At 37.6% G+C, this 27,111-nt stretch overlaps 1 protein-coding gene across 1 annotated transcript; it reads left to right on the top strand.

Annotated features, from left to right (window-relative positions):
* The first annotated feature begins 8,848 nt into the window (after positions 1-8,848).
* LOC143637391 (putative late blight resistance protein homolog R1A-10) lies at positions 8,849-10,444 on the top strand. The gene has a single exon (XM_077104788.1). It carries the CDS (start codon positions 8,849-8,851, stop codon positions 10,442-10,444), a length of 1,596 nt encoding a protein of 531 aa, XP_076960903.1.
* Positions 10,445-27,111: the final 16,667 nt, after the last annotated feature.

Genomic DNA, 27,111 nt, shown 5'->3' with positions numbered 1-27,111 from the left:
CCATTACTCCATCCAAAACATAGCCCACTGTTGAAAATTCCACAACCACAAATCCCATCTCGTCCCCCTCACATATTCCAACCTCACAACTAAGTTACTCACAATCCATGTCCCAAACTCCCACTTCCAACACACAATTCCCAAATACCCACCCCTTCTTGGTGGCCCAGTCCTCTTCACCGATCCAATCCACCTTAAACCATCCTCCTCCTTTAAACCCACCACCTCACTCCCACCTCTCGGCCCATCCACCCTCCACGCATACACAACAGACCTCAACACCACCCCACACACAATTTTCTCATGCACATTGTGGCTAAAATCAAATTCCATCCACCGAATACTCTCAACCATCCCTAACCCCTACCACACCTCCAACTACTCGTACCATTCGTACCCGCGCAATGGACGGCATTATCAAACCTAAATGACACTTTAATCTCTCCACCTCCACCATCATTCCCATACCTAAAAATCCCGCCTATGCCCTATCAATACCGGAATGGCACAAAGCCATGATCGACTAATATCATGCACTTATTAATAATGATACATGGGATCTTGTGCCTCGAAAACCTAACATGAATGTCATCCGAAGCATGTGGTTGTTTAAACATAAATTTCATAGTGATGGGAAACTTGAACGTTACAAGGCGTGTCTAGTCTGTGATGGTCGGTTACAACAGGCTGGGGTTGATTGTGGGGAAACGTTTAGTCCGGTCGTGAAACCGGCAACCATTAGAACAGTTTTATCCATAGCTCTGTCAAAGGCATGGCCCGTTCACCAATTAGATGTCATCAATGCTTTTCTTCACGGACATCTCGCTGAAACCATATATATGTATCAACCCTTGGGATTTCGTGATAAAAACTACCCGAACTATGTGTGCAACCTTAAAAAGTCTCTATATGGCCTCAAACAGGCCCCACATGCTTGGTATCAAAGATTCACAAACTTTGTTCTACAATTGGGTTTTCAACAAATTCGTTGTGACAACTCCCTCTTCATCATCCATAGCGGCCCCGATACGGCTTATCTTCTCCTCTACGTGGATGATATCATCCTCACAACATCATCTAAAAGCCTTCGGCTTTAACTCATGTCTCGTCTTGCAAATGAGTTTGCCATGAAAGACTTAGGTTCGCTACGGTTCTTCCTCAGGATCTCGGTTACTCGTAACGATAATTCGATGTTTCTATCCCAACAAACATACGCTAATGACATCATCTATCGTGCCGGCATGCGAACATGCAAAACCGTGGACACACCAGTTGATACACGTGCCAAGCTCGGTGCCCACTCGGGAACGGACTTTGCAGATCCCACACTACAAATAAAAGGCCATTCAGTGGCACACGTTTTTAATGACATTCAGCTCTTATGCCAATAATTTAGGGTTTTAATGGCACTTTGCGTATGCCATCTTTGCTTATAACACATATTTAGTGTCACTTAGTTTTAGTGCCACTAATTTATGATTTTAGTGGCACTTTGCGTATGCCACTAAAAATCTAGTGTCACAATTTTTTAATGGCATTTAGCTCTTGTGCCACTAATTTAGGTTTTTAATGGCACTTTGCGTAACCTATCTTTGCTTATAACACATTTTTAGTGGCATTTAGTTTTAATTCCACTAATTTATGATTTTAGTGGCACTTTGCTTATGCCACTAAAAATCTAGTGTCACACGTTTTTAATGGCATTTAGCTCATTGTGCCACTAATTGTAGGGTTTTTAATGGCATTTTGCGTATGCCATCTTTGCTTATAATACATATTTAGTTGTACTTAGTTTTAGTGCCACTAATTTATGATCTTAATGGCACTTTGCGTATGCCACTAAAAATCTAGTGTCATAGGTTTTTAATTTAGGGTTTTAATGGCATTTTGCGTATGCCATCTTTGCTTATATCACATATTTAATGTCACTTAGTTTTAGTGCCACTAATTTATGATTTTATTGGCACTTTGCGTGTGCCACTAAAAATCTAGTGTCACACGTTTTTAATGGCATTCAGCTCTTGTGCCACTAATTTAGGTTTTTAATGACACTTTGTGTATGCATCTTGCTTATAACACATTTTTAGCGTCACTACTTTATGATTTTAGTGACACTTTGTGTATGCCACTAAAAATCTAGTGTCACACGTTTTTAATGGCATTTAGCTTTTGTGGCACTAATTTAGGTTTTTAATGGTATTTTGCATATGTCATCTTTGCTTATAACACATTTTTAGTGGCATGTAATTTTAGTGCCACTAATTTATTATTTTAGTAACACTTTGCGTATGCCACTAAAAATCTAGTGTCACGGTAATTCAGTGAATATAGTTGTTTGTTATTATGAAGTTTTGGAACGATCTTTTAATCAATAAAATCAAAATATGTAAATCAGTTGTTAATCTTGTACGTCTTAAAAAACAATTTTTTTCCCTATCAGCCACACTACAAGCCAAACTTTAACAGTTGCCTTATCTAGCCACCCAGTTTAGAAATTACCTGTTTTTACCCTTATCTGGCGAAGTTTAGAAAAATGGATAAAAGGTTGTTGGAAACTACCTGTTTTTACCCTTATCTAGCCACCCAATTTTGCTATAAGACTAGATATACTTAAATGTCACTTTATTATTTCTAGGGCTTATATTCATCATCGATCTTTCATATATCGTTTGTCCTATGTCCTCTCAGCACGAATTAAAGCCATCATCATCGTCAGTTCACGTTGATTATGGATTTGCTGCATCTGATTCACGATTACAGCTCTGGATTCATGATTATGTCTCTAGATCCACGCTGATTACGAGTGTTTTACGGCTCTGGATTCACGTCGTCTTATGTTGTAGCAAGGTATCATCTATTCACTTGAATTCGCTTTCAATCTTACTGCAATTACTTTCTTCTGTTTTAATTTGATCCATTCAGTTGTAATTAGGGCTCAATTTGTGTTTTTCTATTCGATTAGCCGTTTTTGTGTTCTAATGGTTGTGATTAAGAGAATTAGTGACCACAGATTAGGAATTTTGTCACACCCCGACTAGCACAATGCGGAAGCGTAAAACGGGAATGTAACAGACACCTCTGATATCAACACATTGTTTATAAAGAAACATTACAAACTAATTTACAATATATTACATTTCTTTGTTCTATCGTTGTTTTCCAGTCTAGGTGATATAAACAAAACTAGTTCATTAACTATACATTCTTACTACTAACATCCTTGCCTCTATTCACATAGCATCAACCACACACTTCAGGTTAGTAACAGATCATCAAATTACTCCGATTTAGGTACACCTGAAAAGCAGTTTAAAACGGGTCAACTACTAGAGTTGGTGAGTTTCACGAGTTTCAAGAAAACAGTAATGAGTATACACAATTCAGCACTTGTAATCATGAAAGAAGTATGTATGTATGTAAATGATGTATGTGATGTAATTATGCTAAGCTATAGTGAAGCCTGGACTGTTCGTGCTGCGTGCCTCCATTTCCCACGCTCAATCAACCACTGTGGTCCCTTTCCGCCCACAACATGCCCCGGTAGCTATGTCTAACACTACATAGCTGGTTCATAAAATTTTGGTCATGTGCAAACGGTTTTGGTGTCTCGGCAAACCGTGCCGGCTCCGTTTGGGTTTGTCAATCCAATAGTACTATTCACAAGCCACCGGCTCGAAGTTAATCACTGTGATCGTGGGGACTTTCGTGTGTTAGCACTTAGATAATTCACATCAGTACATGTTTCAGGTATGTATATGTAATCAAACATGCTTTTCACCCCAAAAGTTCGTAAAACAGTTTAAAAGTGGGGTCATGAAACTCACGGTTTAGTAGATAATCAGAACTGTATCGGCTCGTGGTTTGTTCGGTCCGCTATCAATATTTCCTATAATCAATATTATAATAATATTAATATTTTAATATTATTATAATCTCAATACTAAACTGGGCTATATAACTAATCTGGGTGTAGCTGGAACGCCCAGAAAGTGGCAATAGGCTTAGGTTGTGATGTTGTTCAATGTTTAATACTTAAAACCGAACTTGGCTTAGACTCCCGCTTTCCCAGCTGGGCCAAGTTGCTCGTTTACGCGTTCAGAAAATAGTTATGGGAAAATAAGCTTGGGTAAATGTATTGGTTAATAAAATGATTAAGTTATAAAGAAGGATCACATACTGGGGTCCCGGATTAGCCACGGGGCCCGTTTCCGTTTATTCAGTTTGATTTGAGAAGAAACGCGCACAATCCACCCGGATTGTCCAGGTTTCTCATAGAAAAGTTCGTTTTTACTTAATTAATCCAAAAATATGATTTTTGATCACTCTTGGTGTTTTGATATTCCCGCAGGTTCACTAGTCGTGAACTTGCCGGTTGTTATAAAAACTGAATTTGTTTAATATTCAGATTAGCATAATTAATTAACCGTTAATTATTAAATTATGAAAATTTTGCCACTTATCAATTAAAATATGTAGATTTTTATAAAAATATTTCTGGAATTATTTACTGATTTATTAATTTATAAAAATTCATTTTATCAGCTATATTTCGCCTGAAAATCGTCCGTTTACCCCAAACAATTTCCAAAAATTCCACAAAAATTCCTGAATTCTCAAATCATGTCCCAAATCAACCTGTATCAATTCCAGAATGTAAAAAGTTTGTGCGATATTCTTTTCGGTCCAAATTCGGCTATAAAAATTCACACGAACGCAAATAAACAAAACACCTTTAAACTTCTCCAAATGATCCCAAAATTCATATGTGATCAAAATACATCAAGTTCCCAGAAAAATTTCATAATTTTTGAAGTATTTTAGCTATTTTTCCCAAATAAACGTCCTAATTCGGTAATAAATTCTCCAAATATTCTCCGATGGTCTAAAAATTACCAAATTTGAACAGGGAATCATTGACATGGTCCCTAATGTCCCTGCAAAATTTCAAGTCCTAACAATATGCACATCACAACCTTAACCTAAATAGCCCGTAAGCGAGTGTTTCGGCATTACCTTAGCGGGTTTGGCTCGTTTCTGACTTTTTAATCAAGTTTTCAGGTTCTTGTGCTTCTAAGAAAGCTAGGTACAAGTCCTATATCACAAACCAAGCAATATTTCATCAACATAACAGCCCTTAAGTTAGGGTTTCGGCTAGTGTACAAAAACGAACTTCTGAACCGTAAAATCGTTGTTTCAACCCTTTAATCCGTGTTTATGGCCAAAAAAACTATCAAAACTGGTTCCTTACCGTGTTTATGATCAAAACATGTTTATGGACCATTTTTAGGATTTTTACACGGTTAGGAATGATTTTTAGTAACCAAGACATGTTTTTATGGTATTAAACAAGTTAAACAAGTTCAAAAGCTACTTATTTAAGCCCTTTACCTTAGGGTTTGGAGATTTTCTGGAATTTTAGGATGCAGCTGCTTGGACCTCAGATTTTATAAACCAAATTGGATAAACAAGCTTCCTAAACAAGTTATATAAAAAAAATGGGGGGTGGGGTGAGCTGGTCTGATCGGAAGGATGGTTTGGCCCCCCTTGGGCCCATTTTGGCCCAACAATCTGTTTTCTCAAGCCCAATACGAAAAGCCCAGTCCAAATTTAGTTCAGGTTCGGTTTTTGGCGCGAAAAACTTATCGGGTGCGTTAAATAACGCGAAAACGAGTGTTTTTCGGCTAGTTTTGTGTAAAATTATAAAAACATACTATATGTTTGTAAAAATCAAAAATATTTTCACGGATCACTTAAAACATTTCAAATAAGTGTTTGGTAAGTCTTTTTCGGCTTAACGGATGATACGATGCTTGGTTTGTAACTATCTTTCGCGTTTAAATCTATAGCGGGTAGTTAAACGAGCATGTTTTCGTTTAACTTGTTTGCTATCAAACTAAGGCCATATTTCTAATGGTTTAGCTTGTATAGATCGTATATCACTTATAGATGGCCCCCTAAGATATCTGGGTCATCACCCGACCCGTTCGATTAATCGTTCGTTTATTACACAAAAGGCGTTTATTTGCTTAATCGGTAAATACGTACTGAGGTGTACCTTGTATTGGCTCAAATGTCACAAATTTATAACTCAAACTAGTAATTATGGAAGAATAGTCCATAAGATTATCTTAAAATTGAATATATCTGCGCAGATATATTCATGTAAGGCCCCGAACCCCGGAAACCCCACAGTTGGTATTCATTTCATTAAAATAACCAATTCAGAGTATAATTCAGCGGAAAATATAAATAATAAAATAAGTTCCCAAAATCCCGGGAATATTTGCCCAAAACCAATTTAATTATATTTTATAAAACTTTTTAAATAAAATGTTCAATAATAAAATCTTCCTTCCACGTCTGCCCTTCACCGTCCAAGTAGCTTCGTGCACGTCCAAGCGATAAGGCATCCTCTTCCTAACCTAAAACTCACACTAACATGCACACAAAGTCAGCTTGAGCTGAGTGAGTTCAAGTTTTATGTAAGTAACATCAATAAGTAGTAATCATAGTAACCATTCCAAAAGTTTAAAAGTAAAAGAAGTACATCAGTTAAGCCATCATCATTGATAAATAATCATTCTCATACATATATATATACGTACATATATATAAACATCTTTATAAGTACATCCCTATATATATATATATATATATATATAACATCCAAGTAATAACATCAGGGTCGAGCAAACGTACAACCCAAACACGTAACATCAGGGTCGAGCAAATGTACAACCCAAACACGTAACATCTCATCAACGCATGCAAACACAAAGTAGGCATACATAACATCAGTAGTCGATACGACTACAACATCGCCAAATATAGGCCATACAATAATATATATATATATATATATACTATGACATCCCAAGGCCTACCATATACTAGCAAGCCTATATAAAATAGTTTAAACATTTCATCAAGCAAATCGCTTAGGTGTGCATGCTAGCCCAAAACATAAAAAGAGTCAAAAAGGGCATCATGAACTCACCTGACACGAGACACGGATTCACCACGAGCTAGAGAATCCCTAAGTAATCCCAAGACTCATACACCTGCCGATTTACAATCAATCAATACTAATGACATCAAGATGACTCGCTTATCCTACGAGACGTTCTAACGGGGTTCGGTCACCTAAAGCCTCGACCTCATCAAACTAAATCACAACAGCCCCTGAGGCCTCACATTCACCAAAACGACCCTTAGACACTCCCGGGAATAAAGAATTCCCAAATTACCCCCCGGAAGCACTAGGTGATGCCAATACGCGCGTTTAAGAGTCGATTAGGCCATTAACATCCAACTCAGCTCCGTGTGGACCCAATATGATAAAATCACAGCCAACAAGTCCACACGATGCTACACGAGTCAAATATGTCGGTAATTCTCAAGTACAACGCACCAACTACTCAATAAACAAAATTGCGCGTTGTACCGACCCGTTGGAGTAACCGACAACCAATTCAGCCCCATAACTTATAAAAATGATTTTTCAACAGCCCGTACATCAAATCAAGTGTCACCGAGCTGAATTGGTCGTTAATCACTTCAACCCTCGCGTTAAACGCGCCAAACTACAATTCTAATCAACCGAACATAACAATCAAACTACAACTAATTGACCAATCTAACGAACACCAATGAAAACGATACTTAAATATGTTTTACTAGGCATACAGGAAGATTTTGGTGCAAAAACCTCACTCAAAACAAGTCCCGGAAAAGCTCAATTAGACAGCCACCCGGTTAGCCTACAACAAGCCATTAATCGATCAATACACGTGTTATAATGACCAATTATGGTGTAAAAGATTTGGGGAATCGTACCTTTAATTGATGTTTTACGCTCACGACTTGGCCGGAAAATGAAAAAAATCGCAGGGGGGGGGGGCTGGAGCTGTCGATCGGGATTGAAAAATGGGTTAGGGTTAGGTTTGTTTATGTTATAAACATTTTTCACATCCAGTCCCTCCAATTATAAAGAATTAACATTTTGGTTGAAAAGTTAGATGTTATAACGTACCGGGATGGCGAGAGGGCTTTTGAGAACGGTCGGTTAAACCCCGAGAATTATACATACTTTACAGGCTTTAATTCTTTTAAACCGGAAATTAACGGGTGTTACAATTCACCAAAGGTCTTTCTCGGATGTTATTCAATGATTTTCGATCCAGTCTCAGCCTACTGTCTCCTCCCGCTTCGACTGTAGGGGTATAATAGCATAAGTATATTAGGCTAGTCAAATCATTGATATATCATAGAAATTCTATTGTATATTTACTAAATATAGAAGATCACATAATGTAACTATATATGATTATTATTGTGAATGAAAGTGGCAAGGGATTATACTCTAACAATTATTTAAGGATCTTTGGTTATAAAATTAATGATGATAAAAAATAGTACTACAATTACTATCTCATTCTCTTCTTATACTTGAGAGATTAGCCATCTCAACTCGACTTTAATAGGTGATTGTAACTATAACTTGATTCTTGGTTGATTAGCATACTGAAATAAAGAACAGTTTTTACAATTATTTCAACTGTTAAAATCTCGAGTAGCAAAGTCTTTTAACACACTAATGATGCCTCACCATGATTGAAATAAAGTATCAAAGTAAAAAACAAAATATTATAGTTGGTGGGAATGACAACATTTTCAAAAGTAGTGGCAGACTAAGCTTGCGACATTTGTGGGGAATACTTTTATACTGAGATGCCCATAATGCCCCCCAACATCAACATCCAAACATTAACTGTATCAACAACTTAATTTATTGAAAGCAATGACTCCAACTTCAACCAATCTTGTTCACAAGAGTTGACTTGAAAATATGGCAAACACAGATCTGGAAATGTTCATGGTGAAGTTGAGGAGGTTACTTTATGACAATGACAATAATTCACCGACTGGAAACATTCCTTTGATCGAAGCAAGAAAGCATGAAATCCAGTTGCTTTATGAGGAGCTTGGCTACCTGATTGGATTATGTTTCAAACACATGATGGTTGAAGAAGAACAACCACATGAATTTGAAGATGTGGGGAATTGGAAGAGAAGGCTTATCGAAGCAACACAGGAGGCAGAAGATATCGTTGATATGTTCATATCTTCTGCCGTCATAAAAAACGATGATGACCCACACTTGATGGGTAATTTACTAGATTGCTCTCTTAAGGACCTTAGGGGTGTTATGGACAGCCTAAAGTCTATCAATGTGGAGATGACTAATATGAAGGGGAACTTGTTCCAGAACCTCCTTGTTAACCAGCAAGACAGGATGATGGATAAGATGATTGAAGCTACTGGAAGCAGAAAGACCACAGTGAATCTTGGTGCAACAAAACATGAAGAATTCATTGTCGGCTTTGAAGACGATGCCCTATTAATAATAGATAGACTCACTGGATACCGCAAGAAGCTGGACATAATCTCTATTGTGGGTATGGGAGGACTTGGTAAGACTACTCTGGCAACCAAAGTATTCAATGATTCTCTTGTAAAGTATCATTTCGACATGCGTGGGTGGGTTACTGTTTCCCAAGCATATTCACAGCGAGATTTGTTGCTACAACTGTTGGCGTCAATAGGAAAATCAGTTCCTGAAACAGCGACTGAATCAAAAATGTGTGAAATGTTGTACCAGAGCCTGAAGCAAAGGAGATATTTGATGGTCATTGATGATATCTGGAGTTGTAAGGCATGGGATGATGTAGGAATATGTTTTCCAGATGATGATGCCGGTAGTAGAGTTCTTGTAACCACCCGGCTTAAAGAAGTTGCTTCGCACGCATGCCGGGGTGGTTTCACTCACAACCTAGGACATATGTCCGAAGACAATAGTTGGAAGTTGTTGTGTAGGAAGACTTTCAGGGGATTTGAGTGTCCTGAAAGTTTAATTGAGACAGGGATGCGTATAGCTAAATGGTGTCAAGGATTACCACTCGCTATAGTTGTCATAGTGGGAGTTATGGAGAAAGGAGAGAAGATGAAGGTTTTGTGGGAGGAAATTGCCGAAAACATGGGGTCATATGTAATTAATGGCCGTAAAGGATGCTTGGATACCCTAGCCTTTAGTTATGACCATCAACCTTCTCACTTGAAGAAATGTTTTCTCTATATCGGTTGCTTTTCAGAAGACTATGAAATCGAAGTGCGGAGGCTAATCAGGCTTTGGATGGCTGAAGGGTTTATAAAAGGAGGAGGCCAGAAAAGCTTGGAGGAAGAAGGTGAGTATTACCTGATGGATCTAATTGGCAGAAATTTGGTAATTATTGCTGGTAAAAGTTCTAATGGAGGTGTGAAATCATGCCGTCTGCATGATCTTTTGAGAGAAGTATGCTTGAAAAAAGCCTGTGAAGAAAATTTCTTCAAGAAAGTCAGTATGCCAACATCAAACAGAAATCTTGACAACGACACCTATTCATAGACTATGAAGTTTTGACTGAGATCTATTAACATGGTTATGCCACACATACAAGGTCTGCTTTGTGCTTTCGTAATGGGCGGCCAGATTATAATAAAACTACAAGTTGGGTTGGTTCCTTCTTGCTGCTAAGGGTGTTGGATTTACTAAATATTCCAATTGTTTCTTTCAGCAGCATAAGCATACTGCTTCATTTAAGGTACTTAGCTGTTTGGTCATATTGCCATGAATTTTAATTCTCAAAGGCCAATTATGGGAGCCTTAAAACTCTCATTGTTAAAGGGATGCTCTGCAGCTTCATATATTCACCAAATAACATGGTGAACCTAAGACACTTACGGTGTGACATAATCAACATCCCAATTGATTTCAGTGGTTCTACATTTTTCAACTTGCAGACAATTTCTTGGCTAATATTAGATCAAAGAACTCAGTTTTTGCTTGAATCTTTTTCTCATGTCAAGAAGCTTGGGTGTTCTGTTTCTTCAAAATCAACCAATCATGGATCACTTAGCTTTGCCTTGCTAAATCATCTTGAAGCTTTGAACATAGACACGTACATGCGTGAATCATTTACTTTGGCAAACACAATAAGGTTTCCAGAAACTTTGAGAAAGCTGACCTTATCAGGGTTATGTCTTCCTTGGAGTCATATGTCAAGAATTCAGCAATTATCCAAACTTGAAGTTCTCAAGTTACAAGAATCTTCATTTAGGGGGCATCTATGGGAAACTGGTGATGAGCCGTTTCACCAGTTGAAGTTTTTGAAACTAGAGAAACTGAACATTCGTTTCTGGGAAGCTTCTAGGATCAACTTCCCACACCTCAGGAAACTAGTGGTGAGAAGCTGTAAAGATCTAAGTGATATTCCACTGGTACTAGGAAACATCTGCACACTCGAGCATATCGACATTGATGATTCAAACTGTGTAATTGATTCGGTTAATATAATTCAAGAAGAGCAGCGTGAAATAGGGAACTTTGATATTCATGTTAACGTTCCTCGAAGGGGTCGATCTCATATCAAAAAAAGAGTTCTCTTGGAGGTTCTTAAGTCATGTCTTCCTTAAACAAGAGTCAAATTATTAGTTGGCTTTGTTAGATCATATGTAGGGTTAAAGCCAAATAGTCTTAAAAGAAATATATAAATGAGATTGAAGGTTAGTGGCAGCTAGGTTGATTCACAAGGGACTTACGTTGCTCTGTAATTGTGAGTTTTTATTCCTCCGTAAGATATTGTGTTTATCTTTAGGTCCAAATATGCTATTCATATTAACAATGTATGTATAGCTTGAGACTTGAGAGTCTTTGTATTAGTTATTGTCTGTTTCATTCAAAGTTTAATGTTCTAGTAAGTTTGTTTTGAATCTAAACTTTTTGACACATCACGTGATGTCTTCTTGAGGGAGACCCTTTCTTTGACCAACACTATCATCACACAATTTTAGTACTAGTTACTTGCAAATTTTTCATCAAATAGTTGTATGAATGTTAGGTCCCGTTTTGTTTATGTTAATCTTTTGTATTGGATATGTATGTTTTGGGCCTTGATGATTGTTTTGTTTGTGTCTAGGCCCAAGGGAAATTGTAATCAAGCCCATTGGGCATTTGGAAATAACATATTACTTCTCAGACATGCTCCTCTATAATTAGAGAGCATGACATGAGAAAGTAGAACCTTTTGTCAAATTCTCTTAACTTACTTTCTCTCTTGCTCTCTCCCTCTCTCACTTACTCCCTTACCTGAAAATAACTCTCAAGATCCGAGACCTCCTAGGTGACTTAGTGTGATTTCCGCTAGCACTAAGTTCGGTTGATCCAAGGCACGTTGTTAGATCCACCCATGGTTTTGGACCTACAATTGGTATCAGAGTTTCGGCTCACTAGTTGAGGGTTTTGGATCACAACCTTGTGTTTTGATCTTGAGAAAGGTGAAGAAGAGTTCTTTCAAGAAAACTACAAAAACACAAAGACAATTGGCTTCAAAGTTCATAAACATGTCTTAGAAAGTGTTCTTGGTAAAAACAAGTATACAAGCTTTAGATCTAAAAGAATCGGGTTTAAAGGTGTTAAAATTAAAGTTTCGGGATTAAAAATGGGTTTGGGTTAATTTGTTCATGTCTATGGGTCGAAGGCTCGAATGTTGGCTAACTTGCTAACACTCTTCTGTCCCATTTTCAAATTTTGTAAATAATCAACATGTTAAAATTGATCCCAAGCCTAAATCATTTACAACCATGGAGAACAAAATAGTTTATATATATGGACAGTAACTTAACGACGGTTATGGGAAAGCCTCCACTCGATCAACTCTTAATGGGCTTGTACATTTGCACTTCGGTGGTGTAAATACCGGTCCATTTTTTTCTACATGACCTCTCTCAAGCCCAATCGGTTCAACGGTCAGTTTGGTTAGTTTATTTATGGCACACCTTAACCGAAACCCGAAAGGGAATCATCGAAAATCATCGATTTTGAATTCAGTACAATTATTTCTGTTTGGTTTTCTTGCTCAGCCTATAGTAAGTTATTAGAATTTCTTGTATCACCCTTTAAGTATGTGATATTTTAATGTTAAACCTTCCTGTTGAATTTTATTCAAATCATATAATTTTGAGATACAGATTATATAAATAACTTGAATGATAATCAGTTAATATATAACTCAAGTGTTTGATATATAAACGTACAATTACATTATTATTAATTTCGTTAATGTTATCGTTCATTATTGTTATGATATTGGCGTTATTATAATATTTTTGTATGAGACTTACAACCTTGTATATTATTTTTATGTATATATTATTTACAAAACTAAATCCTGCCGCCCTACATGACTCTTTCAAACTTGTATTAGAAAAAAAGAGTCGGCAGATAGCATGTTACCTGATAACCGTGGCCCTCGAAACCATTGGAAGCCAACACCACCCACAAAACTTGGTTGAATTGGACAACACAACCAAACTTGTTCACAAGAGTTGACTTGGAAAGATGGTAGACACAGATCTGGAACGACACAAATACACCTATCGGAAACAATCATTTAATCGAAGCAAGAAAGCCTGAAATCCAATTGCTTTATGAGGTGCTCGCCTACTTGATTTGTTGCATATCAAATTAGCATAGGGGCTATAGTGTAATTGCTTGATAGTATAGGGGTATCATTTGTCAGTTTAGTTGTTTGCATAAACAAACATGTAGCAGATAACGAACTATGGATGAATTGATTTGGGTTTCCCTCTCTCTGTTCTTCTTCCTTTCTCTTTATTGGTCTCAATCTCCTATTATAAATTCTACCGTAACATGATTGGATCATGTTTCAAAGACATGACAACCACATGAGTTTAAAGATGTGGATAACCGGAAGATAAGTCTTATCAAAGACATGACTATTGATGAAGAAAAACCCTTCAAAACTTGCTTCTAAGTGAAGAAACAACCAAGAACTTGCAAGAATTCTTAGTTTTGAGTGTGTAAGGGGTTGGAAAGTAATAGTCCATAGTATCATATATAGAATAAATATGATTTTATTGATAAGTATCTTATATTATTTGTAAAAGATTTCATCTCTTAAGTTAGTCCATATTTTAAGTTATATACTGGAATTATTAATGAGGGGGGGAGGCAATCATTCTTGAGAAATAACATTCTCACATGTATCAAAGAAAATCTAGCCCACCATACATATGACGGCTTCCTCTCCTGCCTTTTTTTTTTCTTTGTCTTCCCCGATCCTTATCCATCTCTCATCACCTTAACACAAATGGAATCCAACTACAATTCCCATCCACCCAACTATGGTAATTCGCGGAACAATAATATCCCTCACAACAACCCTTATGGTCAACAGTGGTCTTCTAGCCCAACATCATGGAATAATAATCCAAACCCACTACATGGCCTATACACCGACAAACATCGAGCAAGCGTCATGCATGATGTCTCTCGACCCTCCGAATCAGAGTTGGGCTATGGACACTGAAGCTACACAACATATGACAAATAACCCGGGTAATTTTCAATCATTTTTTAATAATGGCATTTCTCAAAACATTATTGTCGGTAATGGCACGACCATCCCGGTTGCCGGATTTGGCAATCAAACCCTCCCGAAACCTTTCTCTCCCCTTAAACTAAATAATGTCTTATACACACCTAAACTAATACAAAATCTAACCTCCGTTTGTCGCCTTACAATTGATAATTGGATTTTCATTAAGTTTGATCCTTTTGGTTTTCTTGTTAAAGATTACAACACCCGAGTTCCTATCCTCCGGTGCAATCGCAGCGGCGATCTTTATCACTTGTTCCCGTCCGTGCTCTCAAGCTTCACCCACCCATCCACCTTTGCTGCAATTTCTCAAGACCTTTGGCATCGTCGTCTTGGTCATCCAGGACAGGATTTATTGAATAAATTGAAAAACACTATTACTATTTCTTATGTTAAATCTAATAAACATATTTGTCAATCATGTGTTTTTTTGGGAAAAGCGTTAGATTACCGTTCTATGATTCTAATTCTTGTACTTATTTCCCATTTGATATTGTCCGTAGTGATCTATGGACTTGACCAGTTATTAGCATGGCCGGACACCGATATTACATATTGTTTTTAGATGATTATACAAATTTCTTTTGGACCCACCCGCTAGCCCACAAATCTCAAGTATTCAACATATTTACTACGTTCTATACACAAATTGAAAGGAAAGTAAAATCCCTTCATTGTGATAATGGCACCGAATACATAAACAACAATTTTAAGCAATTTTGTGCTAATAATGGCATGTTATTTCGCCTTTCTTGTCCGCACACGTCTTCTCAAAACGGCAAAGCAGAACGAAAAAATTCATTATGGTAATAATCTTATTCACACCCTTCTCGCTCATGCTTCTCTCCCTCCTAACCTATGGCATCATGCCCTTGACATGGCCATTTATATTCTTAACATCCTTCCTAGTAAACTCCACAAATTTCAAACCCCCACTCGTCTACTCTACAACCGCTCACTTACCTACGACCATCTTCGTGTATTCAGGTGCCTATGCTATCCTCTCTTCCCCTTCACCACTATACACAAACTCGCCAACCACTCCACCCCGTGTGTCTTCCTTGGATATCTATCCAATCACCGAGGTTATAAAATGTCTCAATCTAAATAACAATCAACTTATTATCTCTCGTCATGTTGTTTTTGACGAAACCATCTTTCCGTTTGCTAACTCATCTTCCCTTCTTCCGACCTACGAATTTCTTCATGATCCTATCCATTCTCTTTATTGGCCCAACCCATCCAGCCCCCACTCCACAACACAATCCAATCCCACTAATCATACTTCCCAACCATATATCCCAACAATCTCTACTCCTCAACCAACGGCCCAAAATACCTCTACACCCACAACACTCGCACAATCCACTCCACCTGCTACACCCACAACCCAAAACACTTATTCTCAAGCTACATCCATACAACCCAATAATACAACCCCCACATACCCATGTGCCTCTCCTGTACACCATACTCTTATCCAAACTAATATAGCACCCACAACCCACAATCGTCACTCATCACCACCAAACACACAACCTGCCCGAACAATGCGGACACGTGCTATGGACAGGATTTTCAAACCAAAAAAACTATTTAAACAACATGCTACCCCTCTAGTCCCAATTCTAAAAAACTCGATCCATGCCTTATCCACACCGGAATGGTCAAATGCCATGAATAATGAGTTTAGTGCCCTTATTAAAAATGAGACTTAGGAATTGGTTCAAGACACCCAACCATGAATGTGATTCATAGCATGTGGTTGTTTAAACATAAATTCAAATCGGACGGTTCATTGGAACGGTATAAGGCCCGTTTAGTTTGTGACGGTCGATTACAACAGGTTGGCATGGATTGTGGGGATACTTTTAGTCCGGTTGTTAAACCGGCTACTAATCAGACTGTGTTAACTTTGGCACTTTCACAGTCATGGCCGGTGCATCAGTTGGATGTTGCTAATGCCTTTTTACACGGGCAACTTAATGAGACCGTCTACATGTACCAGCCTATGGGTTCAGAAATAGAAATTATCCTAATCACGTTTGCAGATTAAAGAAATCGCTATATGGCTTAAAGCAAGCTCCGCGGGCCTGGTACAAGTGCTTTACTAATTATGTCCTCACTTTAGGGTATACTCAGAGTAAATGTGATAGCTCCTTATTTACCCTACATTATAACACTCACACTTCCTACCTTCTCTTATATGTTGATGACATTCTTCTTGTCACATCCACCGATGGACTGCGGGAAACATCTTCTGACAGGCTAGCAAAAGAATTCTCTATGAAAGATCTTGGTCCCCTTCATTATTTCTTGGGCATTCACTTCTGTCGCACTAGGGACACCATGTTTTTTTATCTCAACACGCGTATGCCATGGATATCATAAAACGGGTGGGCATGCATACGTTCAAGCCGGTTGCAACCCCGGTTGACACAAATCCTAAACTTGGATCTCAAGCCGGGGTTCCCTTCGAAGATCCAACTCTCTATAAAAGTCTTTCTGGGGCACTACAATATTTGACCTTCACCCGACCTGATATCAGATACGCGGTGCAACAAATTTGCATGCACATGCATGACCCTCATTCAGATACGCGGTGCAACAAATTTGCACGCACATGCATGACCCTCATTCTGATCACTGGGATGCCTTGAAACGCATAGTTCGATACATACAAGGCACAACCGATTATGGTCTTACACTCAGCAAAGATGCGGATCTATCTTTATTAGCTTATACGGAAGCCGACCGGGCCGGGTGTCCGGATACCCACTGGTCCACCTCTGGATACTGTGTTTATCTCGGACATAATCTTCTCTCATGGTCATCCAAACGCCAACCCACCATTTCCCAATCTAGTGCTGAGACCGAGTATCGAGGGGTGGCCAGCGTAGTTTCCGAATTAATATGCTAGTTACGTAATCTTCTTCTTGAGTTTCGGCGGCCTCTTTCTCGTGCTACGCTTGTCTATAGCGACAATGTTAGCAACATATAGTTGTCTAGTAACCCAGTTCAGCATCAACGACTAAACACATCGAACTTGACATTTACTTTGTAAGAGAACAGGTTCGGCGAGGTCGAGTTCGCATACTTCATATGCCTACAGAACACAAAATTGCGGGCATCTTCACGAAAGGTTTACCTCGGACTCTCTTTGAAGATTTTCGTTCCAGTCTCAGCATTCGGTCACCTCCGGCTTCGACTGCGGGGGTGTAATAGTACATAATATTCATATTCTATCTATTACATTTAGACTTTAATATAAACCTATTTCCTCACATTCTCCCCAAAACATACAATTATTTTCTAAAATTTTAATTTCAGTTATTAAACAAATCATTTAAAAGAAAAAAAAGAAACTAAACGGTTACTATCAACATTTCAAATTAAAGAAATCTATTATTATATATCGTTAAAATTAAGCTTCTTGAAACCACCACCAACTGCCAACTGATGCAACTTAACGGCGTGACGGTTTCTAGTAAAGAAAATGAATGTTTACGACGGTGGGTTCCTTTCCATGTTTAACTGCGATACAAAACGACGGTTACCGCGTATGTCTGTTTCCGGCAACCATGGCGTCGCTTCATCAAGAGGAAGGTGACGATTGATTCAGTATATATACATGTACCAATCCTTACACCACAACCATGAACCGTATCTCTTTTCTTTCTCTCTTTCGTATTCCCCTAACCAGCGTCACCGTTACCATCAATGTTTAAACTTGTTCGGTGTATCCACTCCGAATCATTTGGAGTTGTTCACTATTCTTCGAGATGGCGGTGTTGCAAATTTCAACACTAATCAATCATTCGATTTGTCCTCGGTTATAAATCTACAACATTTGGAAGATCTTTAAATCTCTGCCGGGGTAAACAAAGAGGGGTGGATTTGTGGTGACGTCACCAAACTAATTTCTCTTTGCCCACTGCGATTTATGTAATCATCGTATAACAATGTTGATCAATTGTTATCTATGTGATTTTGATTGTTAATAGGGCCATTCTTACGGTTCTATCTTATTAGTAAAATATAACTCATATATAAATAGATCAAAAAGAAATAAATTAAAATTGTATGATTAAATCAAAAAGTAATGAATCGATGTTAATTTAATTTCTTTCATATATTATTCATGTTTTATTTGTATACAAATCATTACGTAATCTTTATAGAATTGCATTTGTTGATATGCACTTGCAGCCAGCATGCATATGGAAAAAAAATTTGAGTTACTGCTTATTGTTTACTCAAATTTTCATTGTTTTCTTGATTAAATTGATCATGCAAACGTGTATTTTACAAGAAGGAAGACACACATGATCATAAGAATAATAATAAAAAAATGATCATCAAATGGATTTTAACACATAAGGCAGGTTTGTTGGATAGCCAACATCCAGTATATTATAAATGAGAGTAAAATGTTCCATTTCATAGTTTAAAAGAATACACTCACTGCAAGGATTGGCAGTAAAAACAAAGAGACGGTGCAGAGAAATGAAGAAGATATATGGTGGATTTGTGGTGACTTCACCAAGTTATTTAATTAAACTTTTATATTTTTTTCAGTTAACCCTGTTTCCTAATTATAGTTTGTTTAATTGTTCCCCTCAAGTTTACATCCTAACCTGTTAAATAACATTTTAATTAAAGGAACTTTTTATAATCTTTACATATTGATCATTACATTTATAACAATTTGTATCAAATAGCCGAAGAAATAGAAAATAATAACTATGTTTCGATGATTTATCACGTTAACAAATATAACTTTTTTAAATTTTATAGCACATTGTATCATATTTTTTACAAATATAAATGAAAAGAAATCACTCTAATCGTTTAAACTTAAGTTAATCGTTAATTTACTTCTATAACTATTTGAAAGTATTCTTCTTTTAAACTTTTTATATGCAATGTTTTAGAAATATGTTCAACCTTTCGCTAAATATTTAACCAAGCGACACATGTATCGTCACATTTTTTCAAAAAACGAAAGAAAATAAAAATGTACACCTACACTTTTAACTTTAGATTTTGCACTAAAAAAATGTTGGTTATGTTAGGTTCCGTTTTGTTTTTATAAGTCTTTTGTATTGGATCTTTTGTTTTGGGCTTATCATGTTCTTTTGTAAACAATCTTGGGCCCAATGCCATGTACACAAGCCCATTGGACATTAGTTGATTATAAACATTTCTTATGCATGCTTCCCTATAAATAGGAAGCATGCTGTAGGGCTAATATTATATATTGTTTTTAGGATTGTATATGTCGTTATAGTTTGCTTTTAGTCGGTGTAGTGCGTACTCGGTACGTTTATTTTGTAAGTATTGTAGAAATGGAGACCCTATAAAAGGGCCACTTAACCCATTTCTCCAACTCTCAAACTCTTTCACAACACACAACTCCAAGGAAACAAAGTTTCTCTCTTCACCTACTTTTCTTTTTCTCTCTTTTGTAATAACAAACTAAGATCCGAGATCCGAGTGTCGTTGGTGATTTCCGCTAACCAACAAAACGGATTGATCCGAGTTAAGTCTTGAGATCTATCTAGAGGACCTACAAGTGGTATCAGAGCTTTTGGCTCGACTTTTTGTGGTTTTCGGGTTTTGATCTTAGTTTTTGTTGGATTTGAGGTTGATTTCGTGTTACTCACCTCTTTTGGAGTCCCTTACACCTTGGAAATACCCGAGAATCACCAAATCTAAGTTTTTAGTGTTTTAACTTTTAGTGTCCGAGCTCAAATTCGGCTTAAAAACTCAGATCTAGGCTGATTTATTGATTTTTAGACTAAAGTCTTTTTGACTTTTTGGAAGTTTGGGTGTTATATTCTCAAAAAAAAAAAAAATTCGCATCGGGTACTGTAGCAGTCGCTTCAGAGGTACTGTAGCAATCGCCGGGGGGGGGGGGGGGTACTGTAGCAATCGCATCGCTGAGGTACTATAGCACTTCGCACGGGGGAGGGAGGTACTGTAGCAACTCGGCACTGTAGCAACTCATGCGAAAAAAGGATTTCGCATGCACTGTAGCAACTCGGTACTGTAGCAACTCATGCGAAACACTGTAGATGGACATCAAGTATCAAATGGCTATGGCAGTACACAGAGATACAAACTTCATGAAAACTTATGGAAAAGACAGTTTTAAGGACTTTGACAGAAAAAAGATTGGTTTTGATAAGGATAAACTTCGGTGTTATAACTGCGGTGAGATAGGTCACTTTTCAAGAGAATGCACCAATCCTCTCAAACCAACTAATGACATTCGTGTGACAGATGAGGAAAATAGCATGTTAGCTGGAAAGAAGCATGAGGTGCAGAAGACATGCAATTCAGTGCCAAGAATTGGAAATCATCTACACAAGGGCAATCAAAGCTCAAGCTCAAACTCAAGAGCCCTTGTCTCTCAAACAGAGGTCCATACCGGCATGGATTGGGATGACCAATTTCAGGAGTTGTAGAATCCACTCAACATGGTAGGGATGGCTTTTTCTTCAAACAATGAAGCGTCTTCATCTTCGGCTGCAAGTTCACATGCATCACATGCTGATGAGGTATATAGCAACTTATGTTCTCAAGCTTGCATAAACAAGGTTAAATTTTATAGACATAATTATGATGAAGTCTTGAAAGAAGTTTCAAATCTTTGAGAATTGAACACTGAATATGTAAAAGCTGATAAGATTTACATTGAGAAAATTGAAACTCATCGTGATGATGTAGCAAAACTAAGAATTAAAAATTTTCAAGCAGAGCAAGAAGTAATTTATTATAAGAACATAATTTCAAAACATAAAGATGAAATTGAAAGTTTGAAACTCGATGCTTCTGATAAAAGAAAACAAGAAAAGATAGTCGAAAGATTTGAAACATCATCAAAGAAATTAGATGATATTATTAGAGCCCAGAGAAGTAGTAAGCTGAAGGCTAGGCTAGGGTATAATTATACTGCTGTACCACCACCTCTAAACGATAATTATACCAGCTTGCCCCACTTCAGCTACAATACTTCTCCTGAGTAAGAAATGTCATACAGGGTTGGTAGAATACCAAAACCTATGAAATTTGTTCCTCCCATCTCACAAACTCCAGCTCCAGTCCTAACATCTGATAAATCTAACATCAATGTGTCTTATGAAGCAGGTGATGTAAACAATGGTGATTGTGGGAAGGTTAACTTGGGTGGTAAGCAAAATGGAGAGTTAGAACCACGTTTTGAATCTTGTGTGGATCTAACAAAATCAATTAACAATCCAGTTTCTAATAAGTGTGTGAATCAATGTTGGGAAGTTTAAAGTCAGGATCTAATCTTGTATTTTGTGAAGTTCAAGTGATGAAAGTTGTAAAAATGATTGTAATGAAAATGAATGTTCTTCATCTGATTCAGATTGTGAAACAGTTTTTGATGAAACAATTGAAGACAAAGTTGATGAACAGAGTGGTCCTAGCTGCTTATCAACTGGTAATAATGTTGAGGAATTAAAAAATCAAAGATCAAATTTTGAGAATGAAAAACCAAGCACATCCTGTAAATACATGCCACCAAAGAAAACCTCGTTTTCAAAATACAAACTGCAACAAAAATCCTCAACATGATAACCAGTTTGATAGTACCTATTTCTCGACAGAAACCTAGGCATTCAAATTATTTTGTTACTCAACGTTCAAATGATCATGATTATCAGACAGATAGAGGTTACAATCATGTTAACCCAACTACATCACCTTATATGTCAAATCACACATACTTCAGTGAGCAAGAGGTCTATAGATGCAACCAAAGAAAATGTTGCTTTGTATGTGGAAATCCTTCTTATCTTGCAAGACATTGCAAGAACTGGCACAAGCAAGAAAGAGATTTAAACAGTAAGTTTGGTCAGGCATTTCCTACAGTTGAGCCCAAACCTAAGAAAATGACTCACCAAACTCACACCACTGCCAGTGAGACAGATGTTAAACCAAAAGGGTCAGAAACCAAAGAAACCATTTTGGCTAACTCAAAGGGAAAGATAAACGTTAGCAAATGGTTCAGAAGCTGAAAGCCAAAGATCCCTTCAAATGTTTTCAAAAAGAAATACACTAATGTATTTTTAAGTCCAAACCTAAACGAAGGCAATCCAGAAAACCTTTCCAAAACCAAGGAAATTACAACTCATGTTCCTCGAGGGATTGCTTTTCAGATTCTGATTCACCAAAAGATTATATCTTCAAGAATCATAAAATTAAACTTGGTGATGTTCTGTTTAATCTTCCCGGGACTACCAGGTCTCGGGACCCCTCTACTAACTAGCTGTTCGTGTGTGAAGGGTCAGACTGGAATGCCTATCAACAGTATTTGGTATTTGGACAGTGGCTCCACCCGACACATGAAAGGAGATGAGTCGTTGTTGTTTGATGTCAAAACATTCAATGGCGGACATGTCTCCTTTACTGGTGACGTAGGAGGAGAAGTCATGAAACAAGGAAATGTCTCAAATGGTACCTTGACCTTTGATGAAGTCGAACAGCTCAACCACAATTTGCTAAGTGACTCCCAAATCTGTGATAAGCTGTTGGGCCTAGTTATTTGGTTTGTACTTAGTATGTTTGTTTTGTTTGGGCCACGTATGTAAACCAAGATCCATTTGGATCTCGGTGGGCTTTTGATTAGTATTGGGCTTGAGTGGTTATTTCCCTATATATATAGAATGCATTGTATAGGGTTAGTTGTTCATTCACTTGTGTTTTTGGCCGTCTAAGGGTTATCATAGACGAGGATTGTATTTTTAGTGCTTAAGCACCCGACGTTAACATTAACGTGTGTTTTGAAGTCATTCTTGTGTTTTACGTGTTTGTGTTTTTTTTGTGTTCTTGAATCATCTAGTGTTGGAATTCCGCACCAACCACTAGATTGTTGATATCATAATTGTAGTGATCCAGATTCGGGACTTACAATTGGTATTAGAGCCTTAGACCTATTCAGGCTCGTTATTGTGATATAAAGGATTCAAGATCTTGATTTATTGGTGGTTTGCTTGTACTTTCGGTGAACAAGTAATCGGAGAAGAAGGAGAGTCACTTTTGGGGAAAGATTGGTTTTGGTTTGGAAACAAAACAAAATCCCAACTTTCTCGGAAGTTTGTTACGCTACAGATTCACTTTTGGTGAGAATCAATGTTCTCGGCTACATCTTGTGTTCGGCCACAATCAGTTCTCGGTTACACTTAGTTATCGGCTACAATTGGTTCTCGACTACTACCAGTTTTCGGCTAGGGCAGTTCTCGGCTGACTTGAATTTTCAGGTCGGTCAATAATCATTGTTCTCGGTTTAGTATCAGTGTTCTCGGTCAACTAAGGGTGTTCTTTGTTGACTGAAGGTGTTCTCGGTCAACCTTTAGTTCTTGGCTCAGTAAATTGCATGCTCTATTTGGACCTAATTAGTTGATTTGGACCCGATAGTTGGACTAGGACTATAAATCGTCTGGACCAAAATCAATTCTCAACTAATTTTAAAAAATGGAACAATTAACCAACAACAATGTGTCATCAAATGCTCTACTTCATCAAGAACTGGATTCCATAATGGGGACAACCACTCGTGTACCTCGTCTATTGTCTCATGAGGGGTTTAGTGAGTGGAAATTTTGATTCGAGAAGTATGTTAAAATGAAAGATGCTAAGATCTGGAGAAGCATAGTTAGAGGACCCCAAATCATCACATATCAACGTGAGGATTCAACCGTGGTTGTTGTAAAGCCGGTTGCACAGTATGATGATGATGATTTTGCTAAAGTTGAAGAGGATGAAAGGGCCCTATCAACTTTAACTATGGCTCTCTCACCTGAGATCACTTTAAGTTTTAGAGAACTTCAATCTGCCAAGGAGTTGTGGGAGGCGTTGATTGAGGTGTAGAAGGAAATGAAGACATGAAGAGAAGTCGCCAAGATTTTTTGTGACAGAAATTTAATATGTTCAATCATGTGTTGGGAGAATCGTTGGAGAGACAACTTCAAAGATTCATAGCTCTTGTGACTGAGATGAGATCCGCAAGCATTTATCTGGCAACGTCTGAAATAAACAAGTTGGTAAATTCATTACCCAAAAGCTGGGATATGAATGTTGCGGTTATCAAGAAGACTAAAGATCTCAACAGAATGTCTATCTCTGAGATGATGGCTACTATCAAGGCATGTGAAATGGACGACCAGCAATGTGCAATAAATCATGCGAACTCTTACAGTGCAGCTGGTTACAACGTTGCTTCCAACAATGCTCTTGTTTCTCAAGATAGTTTTTCATTGTTCAAGGCCAATCAGCAACCTCCTACCCAAGGAAACTTTCAGATGTTTAAGTCTACTCAAGGCCAGTCTTCCTCTACTCTGCCTCAACAAGCTCCAGTTTTCTTCACCAAGTCTGCACAACCTTCATCAGCTGGCGCTGGTCAAGGTCAGAACTCAAGCCAGCTTCCCTCCATTCTGAAAGAGACTTAGGAGAACAGAGCTTTAATGGCAGGGTTCATGAACTACTATAATGCATTTCTAGCTGGAGACTTGGTTCAACCAATTGTGGCTGCTGAATTCAATCAGATTCTCCCTGATGATGTTGAGGAAATGGATATCGCTTGGCAAATCGCCATGGCAGTGTTTCGTGCCAAGAAATTCACTAAGAGGACTGGTAGAAACAATTGGAACATGCCTAATAATTAGAAGGTGGGGTTTAACAAGAACACTCTGAGATGCTATAACTGTCACGAGCCGGGTCATTTTGCTCGTGAATGCACTAACCCAGCGAAGGAAGGAAACACAGAAAGGGCACTGGTTCCAGTAAGTAATGCTAGGGGAGATGTTGGTGAGAGTTCGGGAAATGGTGAAAGGGGAATGATTGTTCAACAGTTCTCTTGGGAGGATCAGATGGCCGCTCTCAACATTGGAAATCTGACCGCAAATTTTGCTAATGTTGAAGACATTGAAGAGGAAAACGCTGCTGAGGAGTAAGTCAAGGAACTTCAATTTGCATTCATGGCGTTCACTCCCTCCAACTCATCTGAGGTAAGCTTTCAACCATGCTCTCTAGATTGTGTTGATAAAATCAACTTATATAAACTTCATAATGATAACTTAATCAGAGACATGGAAAGAGTAAAATCAGAATACTTTAAACTTAAGAAAAATGAAAAATCCTTCTTAGATAAAATAGAAGCATATAAAAAGGATCTCTCTAAGCTTAAGTCTGAATTCAGCATAAAGTGTTGTCACCACCTAGATGCCAAGCAGGAAATTGCTGAATTAACTGCTAAACTGGAAGCCTCCAAATTGGAAATTTTGAACTTAAATGCTAAATTTGAAAGAGCTGAACTTGATTTTAAAAAGTTCGAGGGTTCCAGTAAGGTAGTTAATTCAATGATTGATAATCAATTATGGTGGAAGAAGAAGGAAGGTGAGGGATTAGGATACAGCAAGGTACCTCCACCTTATAATGACAACTATGTTCAACTTCCTGTCACCAAAGAACATGAAGAAAAGGTGTACAGGACATGAGGTACGGTAAACATGATAAGAATGACATATCTGATCATGTGAGTGCATCCACCTCAAGAGTGAACGATATTAACGTGTTTACTTCATGTGCAGAGAAAGAAATTGTTGAGGATTGGACTGATGAGGATGATGAAGCTTATAAAGACTTTAATTCTGATGTTACTTTGAAACTACCTGCTTTGAATTATGCTATTCCGACTGTTTGTGTGGGCTCTGTTTTAAAGAGCAACGATTCTTGTGTGGTTTATTCAGTTGAAACTTTAAATTCTAAAAATGTGGTTTCAAATAAAATTGAAAAATCTAAAAATTTCAACAAGTATCTACCACCCAAATTTGTTAAAGAGGGATGCTCTAATGACAAACAAGGTGATAAGTTTCACAATGTGAAACATGGTACTCGCAAGTTTAAACAAACTGGTCCACACAACCAGTCCAGACAATGAGTTGCCCAAAATGATTTTTACATAAAGCGACAAACGTGTTTTAACTGTGGCATTCCCGGTCATATTGCCAGAAATTGTAAGTAACGGTGTTCTAAAATTTGAAAATGTAAATTTTGTTCCTGAACTGAAGCACAGTTTATTGAGCGTGTAACAAATATGTGATAAAGGGTTTACAACTCATTTTACTAAAAAGGAGTGTTTGATTTTGAAACCGGGTATCATTATACCAGAAGACGGGATTCTTGTTCGATCACAACGAAAAGATAATGCTTATGTGATCGACATGAACAAAAGTGTTCCTGATGAAATAACATGCTTGTTTTCAAAAGTGTCGGAACACAATGCTATGCTTTGGCATCGTCGTCTTGGTCATGCAAATATGAAAAATCTAAACCGACTTGCTAAAAATGATTTGGTACGTGGATTACCCATTAAGGATTTTGTTACCATTGAAAAGTGGTGGCTTGTGTTTAGTTTCGAGGATTGAGTCTTCTTGAGTGTAAACTCGTACATATCTTCGTAATTTGTACAATTTTAGGGGGAGAAAAATAAAAAAATATATATATTGTGTGTGTAAGTTTCATTTCCGCTTAAAATTATGTCGGTTGCTTAAGTTTGAAGAACATATACTTGTATATGTTTGGTCCG

Source organism: Bidens hawaiensis, unplaced genomic scaffold, assembly GCF_021521415.1.
Source record: "Bidens hawaiensis isolate Kalapana, Puna unplaced genomic scaffold, B.hawaiensis_p1.1 tig00008259_1, whole genome shotgun sequence".
Classification (NCBI taxonomy): domain Eukaryota; kingdom Viridiplantae; phylum Streptophyta; class Magnoliopsida; order Asterales; family Asteraceae; genus Bidens; species Bidens hawaiensis.
The sequence above is the reverse complement of the archived record's forward strand: the minus strand, read 5'-3'. Positions and strand labels throughout refer to the sequence as shown.